A 20,103-nucleotide genomic window follows, 5' to 3' on the forward strand; every position below is an offset into this window, starting at 1 on the left:
CCGTCACGTGATCGAAACTCAGAAGCTTCCATTTCAGAATAATAGGTCTGTACGCCAGAAGCGAAGAAATGCACTTCACCGGTAAACATGGTATACAATCAGTCAAAAGCATGTCACTGAGAACAAAAATTGTAACTCAACCCTCCCCCCCCCCCGCCCTACCCCACAACTCGACCAAAAAGGAAAAATAAAATAAAATAAAAAACCCAACCCTTCCAATGAAAGGAACTAATGAAGCTCCGATGACAGCCAGTCCGATGGGCAGGCTCTGATACTAATCCCGTAAGTTTTATACATAACCACCTAATACTCATTCTCACCACTATGAAGCATATACAGTGACATGCGATTCAATTTAAATACTCAAACCACCAGGAGTAAGATACTCAACCGACGAGAATGCCTTCAGAGATATAATCCATCATGATCTTCAATCATCTAGTATCTGTAAGTCGAACCTGACTGGGGGGGTGCGGGCGGTAATCGATTCGGTGTACGCCGGCCACCGGGATTAGATGCCGAGCTAGCATCACCGTTTTGAGCAGGGTCACTGTTCCGGCGACTGTGGCTTGCCCCAAACCTAGACGAATCAGTGGGTCCATTGGCGGCTGCGTCAAAAGCGCTCCTCCAGTCATCACCAGATGAGGGTCCATTACTTCTCGGGCTGCTTTCTGCACAATATAAGATATGGATAACATCAAAAGCTGATGTTGATTTTTCTCATCTTTTCTGTATTTTCAGTTACCAGGAAATAAGTGCAACATAGGAAGCACTGCAGTCAAGTCTCTGATTACAAATTGCCATACTCAAATGTGTCAATAAGGAATCAATCAAGAGGCCTTCTATGAAAACATCTCGAATAGAAAGAGGAAGAGATTCATGTCACAAAATACTCAAGGATCATGGGAGGGATTTTACCAATTAATGATTTTCAAAATCACGAATTTGCTTTTCCAGAGACACAAGACAATTCAGATTCAAGAAACCTAATTTAAACCGCACTTTCGTCCGCGGCTAGCATACTCTCCATTCCCAATTTGAATTTTGATGCAAATTGCAAAGGCTTACTTTTTTCTAAAATCACAGTGCCATGCTTCCAGACACGAAGAAATTATCAGATTCAAGAAACTTTCTCCATTTAAACCACAATTGTGACCGGTGTATTTTTCCATTGCCAATTTGAATTTTCATGCCAATTGGAAAGGCCTTACCAGTTAATAATTTCTAACATCACAATTCCACATTTCCAGAAACATACGATTTCGAGAAAATTTCGGCATTTAAAACCACCCAGTTAGCAATTTCAATTTTGATAAAAAAAAGAATTATCTCCCACAGGTAAACTAAACTCCTATAAATTTTACAGCATAAGCAACAGCCCAAGGCATACGGGCAGCGAGGAAATCAATTGGAAACAAAAAGTCCTTGAAGAAATTAGTTTTCTTAACCCTTCAGACAACTCACAAGAATGATACTGCCATGGCACAAATGTCCGACTCCATAAGCTGTTCAGATATTAAAGATGCACTGCACATTTAACTAGAAACTGCACTGGCTATTACCTGCAGCACTGCTACTATCAGACCAGCTGGAGGAAGCAGATGCTCGATTATCATGAATGCTGAGTTGTCTTGTAAGTTTTGACAGGAGGGAGGCCTGTTTCTGGCATCTTTCCCTCTTACGTTTTACATTCTGATGCTCTAGGAGCAGTTCTTCAATTCTTGCCGTGCTTTGAGCACTACAATCCAATGTAATCAAGAAAGGATGAATAATCATTCAAGAATAACCCTTCATTAATGATATAGAATTTCATAAAACAGTTACATTTGAAGCATATTAGTGCTGTAGAATTGGAAACTGTAGGGCTACAAAACAGTACACGAGAAATATGTGGTCATGCAATATTCAAATAGGAAACCAACTCCAACAATATAAGGTCAGACGCAATAGATGCTACTTGCAGTGGTTTGACAAACCACCACTCCAAAAAGGATTGCTTAGAGCACCTTCCATTTACACCAAACACGAGTACACTATGAAACATTCAAAAGAAAAAAAAAATGATTCAACAAAAACAGAAACAATCAATGTGGTGTTCAAGCTAACCTGACTGAACTGTATAACTGATTGAGCATGTCCTCTTTGGCTTTCTCTACTTGGCAAAGTACAACCGCCTGCTCAGCAACATAAGAAGCTAGTCAAATGAAAAGCAGTGGCACTGTCTTACCAAACAGAAGAATAACAGCACCGCGTCAAGAAAACTGACTTTTGGAACATTAGCACCAAGGCTGTTGAGAACTGCTTCAACATAACCACGAACTTCTTGGGACATCCATCGAAGTTCTTCCTCTGGATCTGCAGGTTTTCTTGCCATGGTATCCTGAAATATGGGGACCACCAAAAACAGATTGCTAGTTAAGCTAGGAATAGGCCTAACAAAGAAAATTAGAATATTTCAATGTCTTTTGAGCCCTTCGGATATCTCATCTTCATAGAACTCCTACAGGTGGAACACTGGACAGTTGGAAGAGTCAAAAGTGAAAGAAATGGATCTTGCTTGCAGTTGCTCAAGGATCAAACAAACCCACTGATATTCTCTCTCCTTTTAGGGGTTGATGGTCGTTTCTTTTTCCCCCTTGCCAGAGAAGGAGAAGGGAGGTAATTCGTTACCAAACAACACCATTCGATGACTCACCAGAGAACCATCGGAGAGGCTTTGCCGGAGAGGGAGCCCAGATTCTCCCTTCACTTGACCTCCAGCAGAAGGCTGGATAACATTTCTCAATTTGTTCAACCACTCAACCTTCTCTGCCATAGTCTCAGCCTTCAATATCACCGCACTGTGAGCTACAACATGGAAGCAGGACATCCAATTGGCAGTTTAAAAGGATAGTCGAAATCATAGAGATAGAAAGCATTCCGTACGAAAGAATAAGTACCTTTCAGTACTGTCTTGTAAGGAACCTTGCTAGTTATCTTGAAGACAAGACCAGGTCCTTTTCCAGATTCTGGACCATTTGATTTTTTATCCTTGGAACTTTTTGGTGCAGGTTCATCATCATCAGAGATTTCTTCAAGGTTACATTCCTGATGAATTCATCCAACAGTTGCACAACCAACATGCAGAAACAAACAAAAAGCTAAGTATAACTTCCAGTAGCTTGACTGGGGTCAGCTGTATTACAAATGTGAACTTTTATACTGTCATAATGCAAATCCAATGGACAGCAATAAATGACAAGAAGTAAACAGAGCAATAAAGGATGGCCACTGAGCAAATCCCCTCCCCAAGCCCATGTATCATATACACCTCCAAAATGTCACTTAGCAAATACCCTCCCCAGGCCCAGGCATCACATACGCCTCCAAAATAAAGAGCCTTGACTAATAGAAGAAAAGCACCTATACCTAACAAGGTTAGGGAAAAAGATGGTGTTGCAGAGGATTTGGCAATTTGAAGAGATGAGTGGAAAGAATAAGCACAGGCTAACAGATACACGCTTTCTTCGATAACTAGTCTAACAGATACATGCTGTTATACCTATGTAAAAAACAGAAAAAGACAGATACATGCTGCCATTTTTTCCAATATATTCCCTTGATGACAGAAAAAGGAAATGAACCTGTTTTAGATGCACCCGAAGGGAAATGATGTGGAGGTAAAATAGAGTTAGTTGATCAACCAAAGTACCCTCGTCTTTAAACCGAAAACAAGTACACTTCTTATTTGCACTTTGAATAGAGGTGAAGGTAGGAAAATGCTTTAGTTGAACCAATCTGTTGGCCAGAAGAGAATTGTTTCCTTTTGCTCCCACCCATATTGTTATTGTCATTATTAGCCAAATCAAAAGCTAACATATTTCAAATTTGTTGTCCCGCTTCCCTCCAATTCCTTGAATATGGAAGCAGAATAAATCTTGGGCCCAGCAGCTGCTTTCCCTCTTTTCTCAATGCACCCGTGATTAACTTCTTAGGAATTTTACTCACCACTATTGGTGGCCAGTTTAGGTATGTCAAACATGCGCACGCATGCTTACCCACAGATGCACCCCCCATAAAAATTGCTCAAAAGATTCAGACAATTGGTCAGATTGAAAATAACCTAGTAACCAAGGAATTTCATACTAAAATAATCCAGCTGAAGAACCTGAAACATTCCTCACCTGCAAAACGATGGTACCACGGAAAAGTCGATCTTCTGGCTTCCTGGTATATGCAAACTGCAAAATAATACAGCATTGAAACACATTGGTCACCTAGTTATAATAGACTCTGGCAATGACAAAAAATTTGTTAGGAAAGAAGTACCGTCTTCAAACACCAAAAAACGGGTAATATCGAACACAAATTTCTAAAGCAGTATTTGCGATACGGTCCATGTAACATTAGTATTTTGTGCCTACACCATCAGTCAAATAAACTAAACACTACAGGTTAATTACTGAGGCAAGTGTCTCAACAATGTCAAACAGCTATTAATTGAGTATATTCATGGTTTATGAGGTATCCCACTAATTTGCAGAAAGAGAAACACTCCAGGGCATAAATTTCGTACATGCACTACTAACCTTGCCAGTTTTCTCATTTAGAACAAACCATCTCCTGCTCCATCCACCAGTTTTTGCACTTTTCTTCAACAAAAAGCCTGCAGATAATAACCATGGCCATCATAAGCCAATGAAAGTCTGAGGGCAGAGGTAGATGACTATGGCCACGGTTTTTGAAAAAGTTCAAATATGCACTAAATGCAAAATATGGCCTATCATTTGCTCCATTAAACAAGCACATCCTTCTCATTTACTAAAAAAGTGACATGTACAAGAGCAAAGAAAAATCTCAGTTACTGCAAGTGTAAAATCAAAAAGAATTTTATGGCTCTTTCGCATATTGAAATAGATAAGTGCCCATGTGAATCGCTAAATACAGCAGGAAATCAGCAAAAATAAAAGGTAGATGAACCAATAGCAACATTCTACAAAATAGAGAGACATTTGGAATGAGCCAAAAGGCATCATGGCCTCATGCAATTAAATTGTTTGTTGTTCAGCCAACACTGCATCCTAAAATTGTTTTCTCAACTAGTCTGACTCAGCGCAGACCTGCTGTCATTTCTCCTTCCGGCCCTGCAGTCTTTAGTACAGATCCCTCCTGCCCATCCTTGTCTTGCTGATTGGTTTTCTCTTTCATGGATTTCAAGCTTCCTCCACTTTGTTGACCCCCTGTTTGGGGACTAGTTGCCTGAAAATAAGAATACAAAGCAGTAGTAATAAGTGACAACTTCTTTATAAATTGAAGCACAAATTCATGAAAAGAAAAAAAGAGTTCAAACCCTGTTCAGTGTGGATTGCTCTGGATCAGCAGATCTTTTGGAGGATCGATTCTTCAGCTCTTCTTCACGACGCTGCCTCTCCATCCTGTTCAGACAATTTGAGGGAATCATACATACGACATGAAGGACTTGGGAGCTATGTTACACGGACACGGGACACGATAAGCGACACGACACGACACGACACGCCGACACGTGAATTCTCAAACAATAGAGAATTCCGACACGCTGGGACACGTTTCACATTAAATATATATTTTTATGTAGACATGATAAATTGTTATTTTCTTGAAGTCACAAATAAATAAATAATAAAAAAAAGCCCTTGAATGAATTTACATAATAATTCTCTTAAACTTTTTTTAGTTTCATGACCAGGAATTCTTCCTGTGAGGGAAGGATGACCTACTACTAAGAGAATTAAATAATAATGCTCTATGAAGGAATTACGTCTGCCTGTGCACTTCCTTGTCCCACATCGGCCATGCAACAGAGAAAGAAAGAGACAGCTTGTTATAAAAAGGAGGCTCAGTCACGTGAGTAACACATTTGGATTTGATGGGCCATCAAAAAGGCCTAATCTGCCCCAGTCCCCATGGGCCTTTGACCATCGACCCAAGCTGAGTTTGAAGTACAAGATTTGCGAGAATTAATTTTGGATTGCTATTGAATCGTGTCCCGGCGTGTCGGACACGAGTCGGTGTCCGACACGTGAAAATTTTCTTTGAGAGCGTGTCCGTGTAACATAGCTTGGGAGTACATCAATACTCTACTATACATAATACAACCTATAAAACATCAAGATACAATTATAGGTCACCAGAAATATATGCTTTCTTCATCCTATCTAGCAATAAGTCCACATTCATCAGGCAAAGGTATGAACTTTTACAAGCAGTGGCAAACATGCACGCTGTCTCTGATAAAGATCAGAAAGATGCAGCCCAAAGCAAGTTTTAGTTACAAGAAGAAAAATTAGCAGAATTAATCAATGCTACAGTTGTAATCACAACAACAGAGAACTCAAGTAGACAGAGCACAGAGTTACAATACAATCAACTTTGCATTTGACAATTTTATATAATACTAACAAGAACCCTATGTTACATATAAAAGAAACAAAATCCGGTAGTCCTACAGCAGTTAAAGCAGACATAATGCAAACACGAAGGGCCTTTTTGTTTGTGCTTTTCAGAAAGGAACAAGCAACTTATTCATTTCAAAAAATTATGAAAAAGATGTATGTTAATCTATGAGTCAACATTTGTGTGTTCTGTAAATTTCAAGAGTTTCAGGTTAAAAAAACAACAAAATCCACAAGATTTAGATTAAGCAAAAAGTAAAAGTTTATCTAGACAAGCAAGCGAAAAGGATCAATTTTCCTCAGGAAAACAGTGTTGAATATCCAAGATCATCAAATTCAACTCATCCACCTTATATTTGCTGCAATAAAAGATGACGCTATCTATTATCACATTCTTAGTAAGCTTACCTCCTCTGCACCAATCTAATAAAGTGTTGAGGAGGGACAAATGCACGTTCCATGTCAACGAGTGCAACCACCATCTTCTTGGCCTCATTCTTAAATGTATCAAGCGCGGCAGTTGCGATGGCCACAACCTAATGAATGATTTAAAAAACTGTGATACTGTCCAAACTGTAGCGACTATGAGTACTAAGACTAGTACCTCTCTTTTAAAAGGAGGATATCTCCCAAGACCTGGTGTAGCAGTTGCGGCAGCAGAAACAATGTCCAGCAGGACGCGGTGCACCTGTTCAGCCGAATGGTGACACAAGGTATGACAAGGTGTAGGAAAGGAAAATCAATGCATTGCATCTGAAAGGAATCTTCAAAACTTAATAGAGCAGTAGCAAGCAGAGCAACTTAATGAAGCAGTAAAGAAGGCTCAATGCATGCAAAGAATGACAGGGCAATGAATGCCACTAAAATCAGTTACCTCATCAACACAGAGCCGTGATGGCTCTTTTGCCATCTCCAAGACACTTTTTATCAGAGATCTAAGTCCTTTCTCGGGAGAGATAAGATACGGTTGATAACCATCTGCCTCTAGCACAATCTGGTATGGTCACAAGGCCCAGATATAAATGTTCCAGCAGAATAATCAGAGAAGTATGGACATCATGAGAGGAAATAGCAAAACCAATATACCCTTTTGACATTATTGATATCAAAATGCCGATCCAAGGGAAGCTGCTTGATGCGGTTAGGAAAATTTCCCTCAAAGCTTGCAACAATCTTCCAACCACTACCCTGCAAAGTTAATTCCCGTCATAGTTAAGAAGAGGTTTGTAAAATTTATCACATCAAGTTGAAGAAATACTGCTCGAGTTGTTCTCGTGCCATGAATCCCACATGCTACTGTTATCTCTAGAACCCAAAAGAGTGAAGGAATCTTATTTCAAACTGTTTCTTCTTCTATCTCAACCCAAAAACCAGGATTTGAGGAGACTACATGGCAGGCAAAACAGAGTTAGTCGCTCAATTACCCACATTGATTACTTTTCATCAGATACCACAAGTCCCTATGCCCAATGATACTAGTATAGACCATATCTGACTGTCAGTGGGCAGAGGAGTATCACATTTGCAGAAAACTGAATTTGGAGAAGCTAATATGTTTTACAGCACCAAAACATTTATGACAACTTTATTGATAAAAATATTCTGCTCCATCATATTAATACTTGTAAATGTTATTTTGCATTCACAAAAACATTAGTCAATTATGTTTCTCTTTGTAATGCATTTCATGATAAATAATGTAAATAGTGCAGCTTGATATAGGCCTTGGAAATTGGATGGCAAATGGATTGTGCCCAATTCTTCTTAAATGATTTTTTTTTAAAGAAATGAATGGATGAAATATTGTGACATTGCTCTTAAGCTTTGGAATCATATCCTTAGCTCGTCGAAGGTGGCATGGGTCATGCCAAGTCATGCCATCCAGCTCTTTAACTGTTGGAATGCCTATGGAGGAGGCTTTATTTCTAAGAAGTCTTGGAACGTGGCACCGCTTTGTCTCAGGTGGTGCAATTGCAAGGAACGCAATAAAAGATTGTTTGAGGGTATAGAATCTGGTTGTGCTCTTTTATTCAGCTTTGCACATCTTGTTCTGACTTCGCATAGTCTCGCGTTTTTGCTTTGTTTTTTGCTTTTCTTTCTTTCTTTCCTGGTACATTTCTCGTATAAAATTCTTTCTTACCTATCAAAAAAACAATATGATGAAACTTAGCTGCATATAATCACTTCCAAACTAGTTAAGACATTATATTTGCCAATGTTGCCAATGTAGGTTGTATGTCATGTATTGCTGCCCAAATTTCTTTTCTATTTTGGCAGGCTGGCAACCGAATCCACATGCTAGTATCCCTCTAAGAAGTTCACGTACTCTTTATTGATGATTCAACAAATTTTAAAACCTCATTCATCAATTAAAGTTTAGTCTACAATGAGTGGGCAAGTTACATTGAAATCAGCCACATTAAAATGAACTATAATTTGTTTATCACCAAAATTTTTGACAGCACATAAAAAATTATTAATTGATCGTAAGTTGGGAAAAGTTTGTCCCAAAATTTGGAAAGGGTGAATCAACCAGTGGCAACTAAGTCAGCACTCCCTCCAATTTTCATAATCAGCTCACAGACAGATTATCAGTGTAAATCCAATATATGTAAGTAACATGAGAGGCAAGCTAACATACAGCTAGAAGGGAATCACAATTTTGGTTCTCATTCTACTCTCTGTGATTGGTTCTAGCTTGTTAAAATGTCCAACCAAAAGCTTAAACTAATAGGTAAAAGAAAAACATATAAATTTAAGCCCCATTGAAAAACCATAGGCAAGTGTTGTGGATATTTTAACTTCCCCTCTCACAAGTAATGGGGACAGAGCATGTCAAGTGGAATTGACTAATGGAGAGCCCCACTCGAGAGAAACATTGGGGCGAAACCTGGCTTTAATATCAAGTTAGAATAGCCTATTCAAAAGTTTAAACTAATACGTGAAAGGAGACAGCATGAATATAAAGCCAACTAAAACCCCATAGGTAAGCTATGTGGGATATTGTTCCAAAGCTCATGCATGGCAATGGAGGCAAAATAAAGTAACAATTTCAAGTCTCATTCTTCTACTTGTGGTTGGTAGAAGCTCATGAGAACAGAAAGGAAGAATGCCGATTCCTCTACTTATACAGGTATTTTTATTTCCTAATCTAGGATTACCTTTCTTGCTTTCCTACTTTTTTTAAAAAAACACGTCACACATTCATCAATCTTATGAATTTTCACATAATATTCCTCTATCACAAGCAAAAGTGGAATTTAAACACCCATTTTATTTCACTCCTTCCTCTGTCCACAACATTTTCACCTCAGTTTAGTTCTTCATACCCCATTTTCGGAAATAGTTTATGTAACTCTTATTTTCCAGGTGCTAAGAGGCGTGAATATATTCTAAAATTACTAAAATACAGTTGCTTACTTCACCACTCGTAATGTGCTGGAGAAACTTGTCCTCAAATTCACGGCACAGCTCCAAAGCTAAGGCTCTTGTGCCTTCAGGACTATTAACCATCTGCTCACCAAGCCTCACCAACTCGTCCTGGACTATCTGAGACTTACCTTGAAGCCTGCAACATGTCAGTCATGGTACAATTTCATAAATGATCAAATTGATGGTGAATGAATTGGGAAACAAACAATGGTTATGTGAATAATCATAATTACTATCAAAACACACAACCTCATGTCTAAAGTTGTAAAAACAACTAGAGGGAAAGACAAAGGAACTCGTGAGCCAGAATTGCATACAAAGAGAACGTTTTATTATGCAATAGATTGTCTTCTAGGCCAATCAGAAATTAAGTGTAGCACATACATTGAGCTAGCACCAAGGGAAGTATATGAGACAATTCCCATATTCACAACTAAATTGTAATGAGATGTACAAAGTTTTAGAAATAGAGTCAAGAGTCCACCCTAGGAGAAAAAGTCTTAAATTTCCTACAAGACATGAAAATTCATTATGGTGATCCTTATTTCTGGGCGCATAATACTTGCTTGTAACAGAAATTCAAAGTCTACCCGGAAAAGAGTGAAAAAACAAATTATTGGATTTCAGCAACTAGTAGAACAATATATATATATCAGAATCTACATGATCCCTCATCAAGCATACTGTCACCAAACAGATTATGCAGACCTCAATCTTTATGGTCACGATATAATAATTTTCAACTGGAAGTCAAATAACCAACCATACATTTTGCACTATTAAAAAATAAAAAGCTTTGCAGAATAAAAGATGTGATGCAAATAAAGTTACCCAGAGAGTAGATTTGGAACCCTGAGTTTCATACGATTACGAATCTGACCAGCAAGAGCCTCAACCAAAGCTATTCTACCGAGTTTGCTCTGGGGGGCTCCAGTTAAAATGGATTTAAGACTTTCACTCTCAGCTCTCCAAGCAGTTTCCAGTGAATTCTCAGAACCCACCCCTCCAGATTGAGTAGAAGCAATGGAAACTGATTGACCTATTAAAGCAACCCAGGGAATGTCGGCTGTCCTCGGGGGTCCCTTATTCAAGAGGAGAGCCTGAACAGCTGCAAGAGCTCTTGAATCAGAAGCTGCTTGATCAATTTTGCTAATGACACCTATGGTCCTAGTACCTGCAGGAGAAGCAAAACTTCATAAAACAATAACTATCATGGGGGTAAATGCAACATAGACAAAATAGAATCACATAAATTCATTCATGGAAAGAACACAATTTACAAGAAGTTACTGCTAACTACCCACTGCAAAAAGTAATCCTAATAGGTAAAGCTTTGGAATAACCCACTTTCTGCATCATATTCTTTTGCAGCTTTGAGGGCTCGCGATGATGAAATTTCCAGTGCCTGAGTAGCAGGTACTATAACCAGTAAAATAGCATCATTATGCTGAACATACTCGCTGATCTGGAAAAGCAAGAAAAGTGGAATCAGGAAGCTAGGAGTCAAGATAAACAGCCAAAGAGTAAGCTTTCCTTCAAGAAAAACATATGCACCTAAACAATCAACTGAGAAGCACATGATGCAACGATGGTTAAAAGCATGGACCAGCGCACGAGTAACTTTTAATTTAAGCCATGTTAAAGAAACATTTTCATTACTCACCACTGAATCATCCATGACTCTTTGATCCAATCCAGGTAAATCAATGAGCTTTAACGGTGGAGCTGCGGATAATGAAAAAGAATGGAAAGAATCATTACAAAGGGATGCAATGGAAAGAATCATTACAAAGGGATGCAATGGAAAGAATCATTACAAAGGGATGCAAATCATCATAGCTGCATGAGAAACCCAATCTAGTGATAATTGCTAGGCTAGTCATGAGATTCGATTTGTTTGTGCTTATTTTTTGGTTAAGTCCTAAAAAAATTACCAGCCAATAAAAAGAAGAAGATAGGTTTTCAGATCAGCCCCTGTACCTAATACCACATGTCGAAGAAAATAAAAATTGACCTTAACGCCGACATTTCACCATGAATCTGAACCATTGAGTTTAAAACTTGGCAAGTCAGCCACCTTAGTGGTGTCTGAAGTTGATGCACATGTCAACTCCTAGCTACACATTCTATGTGATGACAAATCAACAGGATGCGCAAGACCTGGCTATTAAAACCTGACAGGTACTTCAGAACGGAATAACCTGGTTACAATTTTCTTCATGATTAAGCAAAATGACCTGAAAGGTCAATTTAACCATCACGCAGAAACAACTTCAAGCAAGAAATTACCAGTGCTAGTGCGGAGTTTCAAGGATATTTCATCCCGACTTCTTCCTGATGACAACTTGCTTAGTCTATCTTGTAGAGAGTGCCGAAGAGCACCTATGATGTCCCAAACACAAGGAACATGAGGAAATTCGAATATGAGATGAGTCACGTACACAAGAAACTATAGTTTTATGCATTGATAGCATTGCTAACAAGCATCTATGCTAACGAAATACAAAGTAATCGAATGGCACTTCCCAGTAAGGACCTTACTTGCAGATACTTGTTGTGATTTGCTGTCAATTTGCAAAACAATCGACTTGCTACTTAAAGAACCGTCCCTATTCAAGTCAATGCTTATTGGAGCCCGAGTAGCTCCACCTTCACCAGTTGGCTATCCAAAGATGATTAAACATTAACAAGATTTGGAAAGCAAATCATAAAGCAAAAGCAAAACACCCACATGAGGCAAAAGATTAAACAGACAACCACTCACCAGGACAGCATGGCCAATGAGACTATTTAAGACAGCAGATTTTCCAGCACCCTGGTCAGGGTTAACAAGAAGGAAGATGCATAAGAATACATCTCTATTAAGAGACATGAAAAGAAAAGCCATACATTTACCATATATCTTAAACTAAGTACCCATTCTATGTAGGCAGCTATAACAAAGGTGTCCATAACTCTCTGGATCTGGGGCAAAAGATATTTAAAAACCCAATTTGACATTAGTCCTATCCATTTTATTTCCACCTGGCTTGAAATCTTTTAACCACGGAGTTAGATCTTGAGCAGTCTAATTGACTAGCCTCCTAAAAGAAGGAACCAAGCACATGAATGTATTAAGGAACAATGTGTCAGCATCCAGAGAATGGTACAAAAGCATATTCTTTGGATAAGTCTAGTTGAAATTGAAAAACCTGTTCAATTCTTTGAGGAGATATGGAGCACATTAAAACGATCAAGATCCACCGTACATGGTAGAGAAGGCCAACAATACCCCTAAACTAGTGTTCAATTGACTGTAATGCAATCATCTGCTGATTCTTCAGTCCTAGGGCAGAAAGGATCTATTAAAAATTTCGAACCCAATTTTGCAAGTCTTTCAAAATGTACGCCCGTAATTCAAACCTAGAGACTCTTGAACTTGTGCTCTGACAGCATCTTCTTCAATCCTATGAAGAAGTTCACATGACTAGAGCCATAGGGACATAGTAATAATGATTACACTAAAACAAAAGGAGCTTACGAACAACATTGCTACTAATTAATCGTGATCTAAATTTTTTTGTCTCGCTAACCAGTGATTCTAATTCCTTGAGGAAGAAGACGGGAAGTACATCTTCCTCGTACAGTAAGAATGAACTAGTAGTGCTAACGTTGCCAACTAAAAAAGTGCCAACACACACTCACTCCACCGTTTTCCAGCAGAACAGCTCAGATCAGTGTCTCCGAAGCCTAATCAGCCAGAGCGTTTTTACCAATCGCAGAGGTTTCCCACAATCTTATTCCTCAGAGGCCGAAAACAGAGTCAAATCTCACGTTTCCCACGAAAGGGGAAAAGAGAGAGTAGCAAAAACCAAAGCGACACTTCATCTGCCGCATCCACAGACAATCGCAGAGATCCAGATATCAATATCCGAAAACAGCATGTACATTACACATTCCCACACTCAAGTGACCATGCACTTACGATGTTGCCAAGAGCGACGACATTGAGAAAAGTGACGGTGCGCCTAGACGACGAAGACGACGAGGAGCTCTCGTCAATGTCTTCATCGGCGAGAAGCGCGGATGCTTGCCGAATCGAGTCCGAGAGCTGAACCAACTCATCGATCGCCTCCATGTTCAACTCGATCGGGCAGTACGCACGCGACGAAGCAGGATCGAGCGAGATTCTTCGCCAGAGAAGGCGATCAGATCATGAACTACGAAAGCCGGCCGATCGATCTGAATCTGAGGCGAAGATCTACGGAAGTGGCGGTAGGGTTCCGGCGTGACGCCGGCGCGGGCAGATTGCAAGGAGCTCGTCGTCACGCTCGTGATCGGGGATTGAGAGAGAATCGGAGAGGGCGACCCGAAGGAATGAATTCAGAGATCAGAAATTTCAAACTCAAAGGCGAAGAACAGAAACGCGCAATGCAATCTCTCTCTCTCTCTCTCTCAGACGTATACACGCACTCATGATCCGACGAAATTAAAAGATTTTGAAGTTTTTGCAATTGCGTCCTCGTAGTTTCAAGTAATTACGCGATTGACCACACACTTTTCTCTTTTTTCGTTTTCAAACGATCACTCGGTTTGGGAACGGACAGAGAGGGGACGGAAGGAAACTAGGAGCGAAGATTGAGAAATCTTACATTATTTTCTTTAAAGCAAAGGAAGAAAAATTTAAAATTTTGTCGCCTATTTCAAAATATTCCACCTTTTCCTTCTCATAAAAATTCAGAAAAAAAATTCCGAATTTTCCTTCGCCCAATTCTCCCAAGCGTAGCGATAATTAGTATTCCAAACAGAGCATGTAACAAGAACATGCGGAACGGAAATTGTATCGTACTAAGTGTGAACCGTGCGATTTCCTTAAATTAGCTTCACAGCATCATTACGTAGCCGAGGAAAAGATGAGATTTTATATAATTTATTTTATAGATTTGTAGAAGTATCATACTTCATGAAGGCCTTAGATTGATATTGGACAAAAACAACCACAATGTTAAGTTCCATGAGCACATAAAATAAAACACACAAATGGTTTTCCAGAGTAAGAAAGCAAAATTCGAAAAATGTTTGTTCAAAAAAGTGAAAACACAAACATAAGGAAAATACAAAAATGATAAAGTTTAGTAGTTTACCTAACTTGTATTTGCAAGTTTGAAATACGTATTGATGCTTTTTTAATAGGAATATGAAGGGAGTCGTTCCGTTGAATATCCTCGGAGTAATTTAAGAAATCCCGATATATGGTAGCAATTATTTATAAAAAATTATTCTATATCTCAAACTATGGAACTATTTATTAAGGGTAATTTTTCTAACGGAATACATCGAATTACTCGAACAAAATCAATAAAATTTTAGTTAGCACTAATATTATTTCAACAAGAAGTATACTTAGAGTGGGATTTGAATGCCATAAGTGAGACAGATGTCAACGAATAGGCTATATTTGATTCTAAGCAAAATTATTATTTTTTCTTTAATTAAGTGAGGTAGATGTAAAGAAAAAGGTTGTATTTGAAGATATAAGTGACATCATCTACGTATCATTCGAAGATACCTTCGTTGACCCAGTCCAGGTTTGAACGGAGGTATTTGAATTATTTATCCAAAAAAACATAAAAATTTTATCAGTAAAATTGAAAATAATGAATTCTGTTGGTCACCAGGGGTTGCCCCAGTGACCATACTTTCCACTTGGAAATGGGGAGGAGGTGAGTTGATTCCCCACTTTTTGAGAGGGTGGGGATGAAGATGTGTGAGTGAGAGAGCAAGATTTCGCAATCTATACAGCGTATAATGTTCGCTGGCTTGTAAAATAGAATAAGAGATTTTCAGAAGAAAAAAAAAACTATAGGATAGGATAGGTGAGACCAGAAAAAAAAAAGGAAAAAAAAACTATATCTTTCATCCATATTTGCAACATATCAAGTTAATGGAATTCCTTTATTCACTAGAAATTTTTTTTTGGATGCCCTAACTTTAAGGCTATGTATGGTAATGTTTTTGTTTCTGAAAACATATTTGGAACAGAAATATTTTTTTATGTTTCTATTCTCGGCTACGATTTTTGAGAACGGAAACGTGTTTGGCAAGTTAAAAAAAAATACTTTTTTCACCAAAAGCAAGGATCTGCAATCGACGGCCGGCGGCGGGAAATGGCAGGCTGCGGCCGACAACCTAGGACGGGAGGCGGCGGCCGCTTCAACTCCTCGCCGACGATGGTGGGTGGTGGTGGCTTGCACAAGCTCGCCCTCGAGTTATTTCTAAAAAGTGTTTCAAAATCCAAAAACAAAGTTTTTTTGTTTCTTATTTTTGCTTCAAAAGTGTTTTTTTTTCTCTTTTGGAACAATTTTTTACCATACGCATTTCTATTTTGAAAGTGTTCTGGAAATATTTTTGGAATAGAAACATTTTTTCTGGAATGTTACCGTATAAACCCTAAATCACCCCACAATTTATTAATATAATTAATGAACTCTCAATCAAGAGGACGGGAGAGAGGGAGAGAAAGAGGCCAAATCCCAAGAAAACCGCAAGAGAATCGTTGCGCTCCAACTATTCATCGTCCACGTTCAATCTGACCCACCAACTTCTCGCGCTCGCTCTCACTCTCGCTCATGCATTCACGAGTGCAAACGCGGCGACGTGACTCTCACGATCTTGCATTCCATTTCATTGCACTCCAAAACACGTTCAAATCTAACCAAACGCCCCCCCTCTCCCTCTCCCTCTCTCGTGGATTCATTGCTGTCCTAGTGCCCCTCGTGCAAGATACCCTCTTCACCAACTGGACGCCATCAACGAGCCTTGAGATCTCTCCACCATCTTCTTCGACTTCATCGCCATCGCGGGGTCGTGGTAACTACTCTCGGCGATCTCTCGCCAGTTCCTTTAAGTTTCTTCTTCAGTCGAGTGCATCTTGGATAGAGGAATGGAGGGTACAGTCTCCATGCATCCTTCTTCTTTTCTCTTTTGAAGATCAACTGTTTGATCGCCTCTCCTAACCGTAGGCTTTGTTAAGTTAGGAGTGTGTTCTGATAATGGCTTTTTGGATGACCCAATTGGCTCCTTGAGCTAATATATTCGAAGATCGGCGCTTGATGTATGCGCGAATCTTGGATTCGTGACCGCGGACTAAGAGTGCTTTCGTTTTGCATCGTGGGGAATGCAAATCAGATTGCTTCGATTGTTGGCATTGAATCGGGTCACTTCATTAGGCAATTGATGTTCTTGATGTCAGATTGAAGGAAGCCCTTGATAGATTTGGGGTGGAAAAAGTCATCTCGGTGTTCCTTGGAATCTGGAATGAATAGAGAGATTATGGCTAGAAGCAGGGGAGACAAAGAAGATGCTGAAAAGCACACGGGATTGCTAAAACTCGCGCAGATCCTATCGTCTCTGGTCATTTTCGTCGCCGGTATTATAATCGGCCTCACGACGAGCTCGCACATGAATAACTATTTCGCTTCTCAGACAGAACTGTTTTTCTCTACTAACCATGTCTCAGCCTCGATGAACAGTCCCGAGAAGAATTGTACCCTGTGTGAGAAGGTGGATTGTCTAAGCATGGGCACTTTCTTGTTTCCTAGGAACTCGACTCATGGCATGTCAGACGTCGAGCTCTTGTGGAGAGCATCAATGGTCCCAAGAAAGCGGGACTACCCTTTCACTAGAGTGCCTAAGGTGGCTTTCATGTTTCTGACAAGAGGGCCGTTGCCGATGCTGCCATTGTGGGAGAAATTCTTCAATGGCCATGAGAGCCATCTTTATACAATCTATGTGCATGCACTTCCCGGGTACGAGCTCAATGTGTCGAGCACTTCTCCATTCTATGGACGGCAGATCCCGAGTCAGGTAAGTGCAGAACAGATTTTCAACTTTTTATGGTCTTGTATTGATCTCAAATTTTGATTGATGATTCTATACATGCAAAGATAAACATGACCACATGAGGTATTTTGTGGTTTCTAGCGATGGTCTTAAGTAATTTTTTTGCTGACTTCTTTATCATTAATCCTTTTCCAGAAGGTTGCGTGGGGAACAGTACAACTCGTTGATGCCGAGAGGCGACTTCTAGCAAATGCCCTGCTTGACTTCTATAATGAGCGATTTGTTCTGCTTTCGGAGAGCTGCATTCCGGTCTACAACTTCCCCACGGTGTACAAGTATCTCACTGGTTCAGACCACAGCTTCGTGGAGTCGTATGACGATCCATCTCGTTATGGACGTGGTCGTTACAGCCGCAGTATGCTTCCTTACATTAGGCTCCACCAGTGGAGAAAAGGGTCTCAGTGGTTCGAGATGACTCGCAACTTGGCAACTTATATAGTGTCCGACACCAAGTACTACTCCCTCTTCAAGAAGTACTGCAAGCCTGCTTGTTACCCGGATGAGCATTACATCCCAACTTATCTGAACATGTTCCACGGATCGAAAAACTCGAACAGGAGCGTCACTTGGGTCGATTGGTCTCTGGGTGGGCCGCACCCTGCTACTTTCAGGGAATCTAACATAACGGAAGATTTTATTCGTTCTATTAGAAATAATGCTACGCACTGCTCCTACAATTCAGGAAAGACATCTCTTTGTTACCTCTTTGCACGGAAGTTTGATCAGAGCGCGTTGGCGCCGTTGCTCAACATCAGTTCAGCTGTGATGGAGTTTTAGCTATGTCAGTGTAGTGAAGACTGAAGAGACTATATCTTGATTCTTTGAAGTCTGCACATGTATTAGGACCCCTCTAGTAGGTCTTCCGCGTTCAGGCAGTCTCGGCCAAAATTTTTGGATTTTATTTGGTCTCGCAGACATTGAATGAGATTCCTGTTTCTTTTTACAGGCACGTTGTAGTGGCTTCTGTATCTACAAAACTGAACTGTTTCAGGAGATACTTCTAATAGATTGTTACTTCGTACGACTGACGTTGAAGCGCTAGTTGCCACATATAGCTCCAGTGGTGCATTGACAGGCTCTCTGTTGGTGCATATGGTACCAGAGGTGCAATCATGGCTCAACCATTGGGCGGGCTCTCTATTAAGTAGATCTATCCATCACCATATAGAAGCGCAACTTCCACATAAGACCTGAGAAGCTCATTAACATTAAGCATCGGAAGGGACGCCTCTCAGCCGGAGGAGTAGGCGCTGAGTCATGGATATACGCTTTCAGATGTCCAAGATATTGCCAGGTTCTTTCAATTGTCATTTTTGGATTGGGAAAAAACCACCAAAAACCCCAAACTATACTTGGCGTGACACATCTACCCCACGTTCCAGGTCCATCTAAAATCACTGTTAAAACGCTGATGTGGATTCGCCGTGGCGTTTTTAGTGACAAGTAGATCTGACGTGGCACCACACTGAAAAAAAAAAAAAAAAACTAAAAAATGCAAAAGCTTGCACTGTTCATCATCTTCTCCAGCGCTTTGCAGACTACTGTTCATGGCTTGCGCGTCTTCAATCAGTTGGCCAAACTCCTCGGCACTTTTGCTTTGCTGCCCACTGCTACCTCGACCTCCGATGGCTCTCGTAGGTGTTTGCCTGACCATCCATTAGCTTTGAAGATCGATGTGAGACCGTCGAGCCAAGTTTCGAGCTTCAGCGGCCATGGAGGCTTCGAAGCTCAACCTTCTTCTTCACTGCCTCCTTTTTCAATTTCTTCCGCTCCTCATCTGCTGCCTTCCCCTCTTTGAGCCTCTCTTTCTCAGCCCTCCTCATAGCCCTCTTGTCTTTTGATAAGAAGAAATCAAAAGGTGCAAGGTTTGAAGTAGGGGTGTGCAAACTGGACCGGACCGGCCCGGACCAACCCGGGACCGGCCCGGACCGGCCGGGTTGGTCCGGTCCTTGAGGTGGATGGTCCGGTCCCTGGTCCCAATAAATGGGACCGGTGATCGGGCGGTCCGGTCCTCGGGTTTCCTGCATTGGGACCGGACCGGCCCGGCCCGGACCGGACCGCCAATAATATATAATTATTTATATATAAATATATACAATTGCAAAAAAAAATTGAAAACAAAATAGAATAATAAAAGTCCACTGTCCATTTTTTTCCCAACCTCTCCTCCTCAAGACTTTCTTTTTAGTCTTATTTTCCATCTTGTTTTTTGTCATCTTTTCTCCCCGCAGGCTTTTTTGAGTGCGGTTGGTGATGTTTTTATCATGTAATGGCTGGATTTGGTATTGAATTCGAACATTTTGGTCAAGTTCGTCGATCATAAAAGTCATAGCGAGTCGCTATGTTTTTACCATAGCATAATTTATTAAGTTGACTA

General features: G+C 40.2%; 2 protein-coding genes across 2 annotated transcripts; one reads left to right on the forward strand and one right to left on the reverse strand.

The window, feature by feature from the left end:
* Window positions 1-8: 8 nt before the first annotated feature.
* Window positions 9-14,299, reverse strand: LOC115725856 (dynamin-2A-like). The gene is made up of 22 exons (XM_030655498.2): window positions 13,810-14,299; window positions 12,610-12,660; window positions 12,387-12,507; window positions 12,135-12,227; window positions 11,509-11,570; window positions 11,193-11,310; window positions 10,677-11,019; window positions 9,834-9,981; window positions 7,500-7,601; window positions 7,288-7,407; window positions 7,018-7,101; window positions 6,822-6,949; window positions 5,330-5,414; window positions 5,100-5,238; window positions 4,569-4,645; window positions 4,164-4,220; window positions 2,940-3,087; window positions 2,696-2,847; window positions 2,267-2,380; window positions 2,107-2,174; window positions 1,563-1,738; window positions 9-671 (listed from the first exon to the last, which is right to left on the reverse strand). Exons 1-22 carry the CDS (start codon window positions 13,960-13,962, stop codon window positions 439-441), a joined length of 2,772 nt encoding a protein of 923 aa, XP_030511358.1. The 5' UTR covers window positions 13,963-14,299; the 3' UTR covers window positions 9-438.
* A 2,043-nt stretch (window positions 14,300-16,342) lies between these two features.
* LOC115725866 (glycosyltransferase BC10) lies at window positions 16,343-19,039 on the forward strand. Its single transcript, XM_030655509.2, has 2 exons — window positions 16,343-17,690; window positions 17,862-19,039. The coding sequence occupies exons 1-2, from the start codon at window positions 17,142-17,144 to the stop codon at window positions 18,501-18,503; spliced, it is 1,191 nt and encodes a 396-aa protein (XP_030511369.2). The 5' UTR covers window positions 16,343-17,141; the 3' UTR covers window positions 18,504-19,039.
* Window positions 19,040-20,103: the final 1,064 nt, after the last annotated feature.

The sequence above is a fragment of the Rhodamnia argentea genome, chromosome 5 (genome assembly GCF_020921035.1).
Source record: "Rhodamnia argentea isolate NSW1041297 chromosome 5, ASM2092103v1, whole genome shotgun sequence".
In the NCBI taxonomy this organism is placed as follows: domain Eukaryota; kingdom Viridiplantae; phylum Streptophyta; class Magnoliopsida; order Myrtales; family Myrtaceae; genus Rhodamnia; species Rhodamnia argentea.